Source organism: Agelaius tricolor, unplaced genomic scaffold (assembly GCF_023055355.1).
Source record: "Agelaius tricolor isolate 1412-34295 unplaced genomic scaffold, bAgeTri1.0.p SCAF_8, whole genome shotgun sequence".
Lineage (NCBI taxonomy): Eukaryota > Metazoa > Chordata > Aves > Passeriformes > Icteridae > Agelaius > Agelaius tricolor.
The window spans coordinates 32,630,603-32,638,950 of NW_027269268.1; the positions used below are offsets into that span (position 1 = coordinate 32,630,603).

General features: G+C 35.9%; 1 protein-coding gene across 1 annotated transcript; it reads left to right on the top strand.

The window, feature by feature from the left end:
- The first annotated feature begins 305 nt into the window (after positions 1 to 305).
- On the top strand, positions 306 to 7,565 carry TLR3 (toll like receptor 3). Its single transcript, XM_071432248.1, has 4 exons — positions 306 to 749; positions 1,982 to 2,173; positions 3,665 to 5,490; positions 6,268 to 7,565. The coding sequence occupies exons 1-4, from the start codon at positions 306 to 308 to the stop codon at positions 6,494 to 6,496; spliced, it is 2,691 nt and encodes an 896-aa protein (XP_071288349.1). The 3' UTR covers positions 6,497 to 7,565.
- The last annotated feature ends 783 nt before the right edge of the window (positions 7,566 to 8,348 follow it).

Here is an 8,348-nt window from a genome sequence, read left to right on the forward strand (position 1 = left end):
GAGAAAGCAATTGAAAATTTTCATCCATAATATATAAAGTTGGTAGCTTTTTGAACATACCTATTTTTGTCTAAGACAAAATATTGCTTTTAAATAAAAGTATTTATTTAGAGCAATTATTAGACATAATTCTTCTGCAGAAGTAAATGCAGAAAAAAATCATGGATTAAAACCAGTGACTGCTTGCTCACTATGAAATCACATATTTTTTAAGCTTAGCTTTTCTTGCTTAGCCTTCAGCTGAAGACGCAAGTCATCTCAAAATGATTGTAATTTGCAGTGTTCTTTTTGCCTTTGCAGATAGAATGAGGAGAAACGCTATTCTTTGGTGGAGCAGCTTATGTGTCAGACTGATGTTTGTCTTCTGGCCGTGTGCATCAGCTGGAAAGCAATGTCATATCCAAAATGAAATGGCTGACTGCAGTCACCTAAAGCTGACTCAAATTCCCTCTGATCTTCCAGACAATATAACGAGTTTGGACATTTCTCATAATCAGCTAAGACAGCTAGCTCCTGCAAATTTGACCAAGTACAGCCAGCTGGTTTACTTGAATGCAGGCTACAACAGCATCTCTAAACTGCAACCAGAATTGTGCCAAAATGTGCCCCTGTTGCAGATTCTGAAGTTAGAACATAATGAATTATATAAGCTCCCTGACAGAGTCTTTGCTTCCTGCACCAACCTGACTGAGCTCAATCTAGGATACAACAGACTAAATATAAAAAATCATCCTTTCAAAACCCTGAAGGTAAGAGTTAGAAATGCACCTTCTTATGTAAATAAAGTATAAATGGGGATTTACTGTATTTTCCAGTGTTATACAGAACTGCTTCGTTGGTATCTCAAAATACTCAACATATAATCTTTCACTGATTTTTGCTGAAGAAGAGGCCTTGTGGCTTCCTCTATTATAGCATGTTGGAGTCTCAATCATCTTTGTGAGTGAATGCTCTCCATTCCTTTTTCTGTATTGCATCCCTTTGAAGCATCTCTCCCATGCAGGATGTGTGCTGAGCCAATAGCAGCAGCAGCAGATGATGAGAATATCTAAGTGGATGCTGTGGAATCTGAGCTGCCTGGGTAACTGGCAGCCTCAATTCTCAAGGTTGAGGTTTAAGTATTCAAACCAGGAGGGCCAGTGCTTAGGCTGAATGTAGTGTCTCTCAGGACTTTAAGAACTGAGAAAGAGTAAAAATGTTTTTACTGTACCTTTGCTTTCTCTGGTAGTTTACATGTGGTTAAATATTCGTGTCTGTAGCAGAAATTGGGGGACCACCACAGAAAGCAGGAATGGACTATTTCACTGTCTTTGCCCCAGGCAGGATTCATGCAAAAGGAAGAGCCTAAGGACAAAAAAAAGTAAAGTAAGGACAATGTGTAGGTACTAATTGTCACTCAGTGTTCCAATGAGTATGCATGTGGTCTTGAGTAGGTCTGAACTTCCCTGCTAAACTCAGTATTCCAGTTCAGTTGCATGAAGTGTACTTGCTTGCACTGTCGGTCTGCTGGCACAACTAAATACAAGTGAGTGCAACCATCTTCCATGTTGGGAACTTCACCTTCCTCATTCCATTTACGGGGCTGGACCACGCTGAAAAAGCACGGAATGCAATGTCTAATACTGCAATAGTTGTAACTACAGCCACCTGTAGGCTTTTGCATTTATCACTTTATATGAGTGAGGGCCTTCAGTGAATCAAGGAACTTTAACTAAATCTGCTTTGGTTTGCAGTAGATACTTTAACAGGTTAATATCATTAATACCATGAAAGTTACTGGTGTGAAAAATACAGAATACTTCTTTCAGCAGGAGCTTGAAAGCTGCCATTTCTGTATTGCAAATTTATTTTAAGTGTAGTATTGCAACTAATTTCTAATCAGTTGTACTCTTAATGAAATATTTCTAAATTTTTTCTGTATTACATAAAATAAAGATTAAAAAATAATTTTATACCTTTTTTTCTTGCATATTGTCTCCAGAACTTGAAAATTTTGGACCTATCTCATAATTCTTTGAAGTCAGCCAATTTAGGATTGGAGCAACAGTTGGAGAAACTTCATGAACTCATGTTGGGGAGCAACCAAATCACTGAGTTGAAAAAAGAAGACTTCAGTTTTCTTAGCAACACCTCATTAAATAGTCTTGATTTGTCATCAAATCCACTAAAAGAGGTAGGAAGTATTTCAACAGAAATTTAACAGGTGTAAGTATAAAATGGAACTATCCTGATTTACCCTGTATGGTTATATGGCATTTATATTACAATTTTGATCCAGGGAGGTCCAAAACCCATTCCATTTTATACAGCATTCCTCCTGACCTCCAGCAGTAATTTACAGAATTATTGTTTTGCCACTGAAATCGGCACAGGCTGGTTTCATATGGGCTGGTTCCATGTAGATCAGAGGTCTCAAGCAAGACCTAAACTGAGATGCTCTTAGAATCCTTACCAGGTATTTTCTGTGCAGAACTATTTTTGCACGTGCTGAAGGGGAAGGGCTGACACACTTTCTAAGTGGGTATAAAGTGTGGTACTATGCATGTCTGGTTATACAATCTAGGTTTCACTTCTCAGTTAATCAAAGAGAGTAGAGTGTTCAACTTGTGGCTATGGGAACATCAGAGAAATAATCATTCCAGGAACATATACCCACTCCTTTAAAAAAAACCCACATGGGTGCTTTGTCTTCCATATGTGCTCTCTGATCTGCTTCTCAGTGTTTTGATTCTTTGAAGAGTGATGATTAAGTGTGGCAATTCTAAATATGTACATTGAACCTACAAGAATATTTTAAGGTGGTGTAAGTTTGTATCCATGCTAAGAGTGAATCCCTCCATCCTCTTTTGCTTGGCCTCTTCATCCCTCCCTCTTTCTGATACCAGCTTTTATGAGGCTATGTGCTGGATCACTGAGGAAGATCTACAGGTGTTTTGGCTTGGTTAGCTTGTAGTCACACTGGTTCCCTACCTGGTTCACTGTGTGACTGCAAGTGGGGCTATTCTGGCACAAGGGTACAGGGTGTAGATGAGTAAATGGCACTACTCTTTTCTTGGGCACTGCTACCTTGTGCCACTTTCAGCTACTCTGGTTTTACAGTACTGCTATCTAAAAAGCAGCCTTATGCATTTGAAGAATTCTGAAAAATCCCTCAGCTGATGTGTTAATCAAGATGAGGGGCTAGCACTATGATAAAAGCTTGTGATCCATATTGTGAAAGCAAGTATTAGGTTTCATATTAGCTTCAGTTTGCACATAGAAACTGGGTTTCTTCTTGTCTGTCTGCAGACCTAATAACTAGTAGATTAGTATACCTAGCAGATATCAATGAAAGAAAGCTGAAGAAAGATATAAAAATTTTTAAGATACTTCTAGAGAAGGAGTTTTGGTTGTTGGATACAAACTTGCATCTCACTAAGCCACTTTCTGTCTCCTTCTAAAATAATACTACTCAGATTTATGATAATCATGATAGAAGTGATAGAACTATTGTCACAAGAAGTGTAAACTCCAAAAAGTGTTTGAACTTGGCTGTGAAGCAATCTGAGTGTAGGAATTCTATTCTTGGAAATTGCATTTGAAAGCCTTTCCAAGTTTTCCTTTTATTGGTCAACTTTCTTACAACTTTCTTGTTTAGCTCAAGACTTTTTTCTTGTCCTTTCAGTTTCATACGGGATGCTTCCATACAATTGGAAATTTGTGTGGCCTCATACTGAACAATGTTGAACTTGGTGAAAATCGCACAAAGAAACTTTGTACAGAATTGTCAAACACAGCAATTCGAAACCTCTCACTAAGCCATGTGAAACTTTCCTACATTGGCAAGTCAACTTTCCAGGGACTGCAAGCAACAAATCTTACAATTTTAAACCTTTCCCAAAATTCTCTCTCTGTCATAGAAAACGACTCATTTCAGTGGCTTTCAAGTTTACAGTACTTAAACCTGAAGATTAATAATATTCATGTAACTTCGCGTTTATTTTATGGATTATCCAGCCTTAAATATTTGAATCTCATAAACTCACTTGCTGGGAAAATTGAAGATTTTTCTTTTCATTGGTTATACCACCTGGAGTACCTTATAATGGATAATAACAATTTTCCAGGAATTACTGCTAACATGTTCACAGGTCTGAACAACCTGAAATATCTGAGTCTCTGCAACTGCAACATAAACTTACAAAGAATAACTAATAAAACATTTTCATCACTTGCTAATTCTAGCTTACAGGTTCTCAACCTCACAAAAACCAGAATCTCTACAATAGAAAGCGGGGCATTTTCTTCCCTGGGACACCTGAAAATTCTTGATCTTGGTCTCAATGAAATTAGTCAACAGCTTACAGGTCATGAGTTTAAAGGTCTCAATAATATACAAGATATTTATCTTTCCTATAATAAAAACTTGACTTTGCAAAGTGAATCATTCATATTTGTCCCAGGCCTTAGAAAACTGATGCTGAGGAAGGTAGGCTGCAGTAATCTGGACCTTTCTCCTTCACCTTTTCATCCTCTACGAAACCTGACTGTCCTGGACATCAGCAATAACAACATAGCAAACATAAAAGAAGACTTGTTTGATGGACTTGACAAACTTGACATCCTGGATTTGCAGCACAATAATTTAGCCCGGCTTTGGAAGCATGCAAATCCGGGTGGCCCTGTTCTTTTTTTAAAGGGTCTTCCCAATTTGCAAATTCTTAATTTAAAATCAAATGGGCTTGATGAAATTCCAGTTCAGGTTTTCAGGGGTCTGTTTCAATTAAAACACTTGGATTTAGGCTCAAATAATTTGAATTTGCTTCCAGCAACTCTGTTTGATGACCAAGCCTCTCTGAATTCATTGAACCTTCAGAAAAATCTGATAACCTCAGTTGAAGAAAAAGTATTTGGTCCACCTTTCAGGAGCTTGAGAAGACTAGAGATGGATTCCAATCCCTTCGATTGTACCTGTGAAAGCATTGCTTGGTTTGCTGATTGGCTTAATGAGACCCAAGCAGATATACCTGTATTGAGGTCCCAGTACATCTGCAACACCCCACCTAAATATCATGGTAGTCTGGTTTTGTATTTTGATAGTTCAGCCTGCAAAGACAGTGCTCCATTTCAACTTCTTTTTGTGATCTCTACCACTATTGTAACGCTATTCATTTTTATTGTCCTTACCATCCATTTTGAAGGGTGGAGAATAGCTTTCTACTGGAATATTTTAGTCAATCGAATGCTTGGTTTTAAAGAATTTGAGAGACAACAGGAACAGTATGATTATGATGCGTATGTTATTCATGCAAGAGAGGACAAGAATTGGGTGTCTAAAAATTTCATGTCTCTGGAAAAAAATAACCACTTTGAAATTAAGTTTTGTTTAGAAGAACGGGATTTTGAAGCAGGCGTATCTGTAATTGAAGCCACAATTAACAGCATAAAAATGAGCAGGAAGATTATTTTTGTTGTGACTGAACACCTTTTAGAGGATCCCTGGTGTAAAAAGTGAGTAGGATTTGAAATTTTATCTGTAAGAGGAAAAATTTCTTAAGAGATATTTTACCAAGATAATTTTTTAGTTGTAATTTAATAAAAAATACCATTTAATGAAAAATACCAACTCAAAATCTACTTCAATATATTTACCTAATATATTGTAAGTTCAAAATAATTCCTAAGTTAATAACGTTAATTGTTTCAGACATACGATAGTGTACATTTGAATATCTAAGTCAATGTTTTAGGCATTTTCTTGGGTGTTTTTTGTGGGGTTTTTTGTTTGTTTGATTTATTTGTTTGGGGTTTTAGGTTTGTTTTTGTTGTGGGTTTTTTGGTTGTTTTTTTGTTTGTTTGGTTTGTTGGTTTTCTTTTTGCTTTTGGGATCTTTTGTTTTGTTTTGTTTGGTTGGGTTTTTTTTCCCAAAAGTCAGGCTGATACCTTTGCAGACTGCTTTCCTTAAATCACACATTTGAAGAAGAGCAACAATGAGTAAGACCACTAGGATTGAAAAGTGTTTTTTGTTTCCCTTTAAGTTAGTCTTTTCACTATTCTTATATAGTGGTCTCATAAAGAAAGAGATTTTGCTAAACAAGGCTATATCAAGACAGTACACTTAGGTTATATTTTTAGAGCATTATTTTATTTTTTTTTTAGTTAGAGGCAACTAATTTAAGAAAAGTAATAACCATTGTATATCACAAAATAGACACTAAGATCCCGTTAATCTTTTCTTTCTCTTTCACATAAAAGAAAACACTGATTTTTCTCTTATTTTTGCTTCAGTTTCAAGGTGTATCATGCTCTCCAGCAAGCTATTGAACAAAGTCGGGACTCCATCATACTGATCTTTCTTGATGATATCCAAGATTACAAGTTGTATCATGCACTTCACCTGAGAAGAGGAATGTTCAGATCTCACTGCATCTTGAACTGGCCAGCCCAGAAAGAACGAGTCAGTGCATTTCATCAGCAATTAGCGATGGCACTTAAATGTAAAAGTAAAGTGCACTAATTTTTGAACTACAGATTTGCATTATGGGGTCATTTTATTGTCTATTGTCTATCACTGGAAAACTAGCAAGCCTTCATGAAGGTCTGAAAATTGTCATCCTGTAAATATATGTAAGGGGGACTATCATTTAAATTTATTTGTTTATATTCATATTTTTGCTGATATTTTAATTCAGCTGCACTGAAGTGATGTTAAAAGGGATCATGGTGGATAGTCATTTCAATCAGTGTATTGAAAATGTGGTAGAAATTCTGAAAAGCAGTGAGAATCACTGATGTTCTGTGAAATTATATATAGTAGAAAAGACAGACTCTCTAAGGGGATATACAAAAGAAAATGCATTAATGATAAAACAGCAAAATCTTTGTAGAAGGTAGAGTGGACACTAGCTCTTGCTTTTGAAACATGGGGGATTCAGTGCCTCCAGCTGGAAAGCTTTCCTTGTGAAACACATTAAGTAACACAGAAAATTACTTCTGTAATTCAAAACAAGAATTTGCAGTTCAAAAGTGAGTTTCAAAGTGAGTTTTAATACCTTCGTGATTATGCCTTCTGGGGGGGCTAATACTGGTTGCTATCAAAAAGTGACTTTCAGACTGATGAGTCAACTAATTTAATAAATTTGATATCAGGAAAAAAAATTTAGCTCTTCTCTGGTGAAATTCAGAGAGCTGGCAGGACTTTAACACAGAGAGATGTCACCTTGATTCTTAGAATGCACACAAAACTGTATGCAGGCCTGTACACAGAACTTGAAATCAATGTGAAGTGTGGCCAAGGCACAGCTGCTGCACCTATATAAAATGAATAAAGGTACAGATGTTTTTATAATATAACCAGAAGACAACTTTGTGGAGAAAGTGGTGCTACTGCAATTTCATTACCAAAAATTTTGTTACTGGTAAAGCAACAATAACAAAAACAAATCGTTTCAAATAGTATCAGAAACATTATTCTGACCACAGTTAGAGGTGGAGTGGGAAAAAAATTTAAACACTAGATTAATTTCAATTTTTTTGTTTCCCTTTATATACAGTTTTGCCTTTGATAGCTAAAAATAAAACTGTAAAAAAATCAGATAGAATTCTGTAGTTTATTTCTTGCAAATTAAGCTAGTTTGATTTTTTTTCCTGAACATATTTTACAGAAATGTAGGCTAGATGGCAATTGCCAGGGCATTAAGCTTCAAACATATGGGCTAGCATCTTGATTGTGAGAGAGAGGTGAGGCTGAGAAAAATGTGCTTTCAAGAGTGTTTATTATGTTTAACACTGGCTAAAATTTTATGGTGAATCTAAACACAAGTTATTGTAAATTAGACACAAGGCAATCATTTGTATAGTTTTGTTAATATTTAATTGCTGCTGCAAGGACCTTTTAAAACTTTGTCAGCTTTTAGTAGGTCTGTGATCCTTCAATAGCTCAGGAATATTTTTAAATTTCTTTTTTCCCCTAGCATTTCCCTCATCAACTTCAATACCACTGTTGCTACAAGAATGCTGTTTTACTGCTTTAGAAAACAGTTCTATACTTCACATTTAAAAATCTTTCTCATTATTTGCTATATGTGTAGATGAAAAATTGGGTTTTAATAGGTTTCCTATTGTCCCATGATGATAAAAACCTAAACAAGACAAATAATTAGTGAAATATAATTTTTCATGCACTGGAATAGTGAAGGGGGTGCAGTTATCTTCACTTGCCTGGGAAGTCCTGAGTGAAAACAAAACAGGCTTTGTTTACAGCTGAAGTGATAGATGATGATTCCCTAATTACAGTAATAGGATTATCCCCATTGTGATGCTTTCATCTCATCTTTCTCACCTTTTCAGGCGAAGTGACAAATTCTTTC

Coding starts and splice junctions, on each gene's coding strand:
- TLR3 (XM_071432248.1), top strand. CDS start 306: ATGAGGAGAAACGCTATTCTTTGGTGGAGCAGCTTATGTGTCAGACTG. Junction 750..1,981: donor ATCCTTTCAAAACCCTGAAG/GTAAGAGTTAGA, acceptor TATTGTCTCCAG/AACTTGAAAATTTTGGACCT. Junction 5,491..6,267: donor GAGGATCCCTGGTGTAAAAA/GTGAGTAGGATT, acceptor TTTTTGCTTCAG/TTTCAAGGTGTATCATGCTC.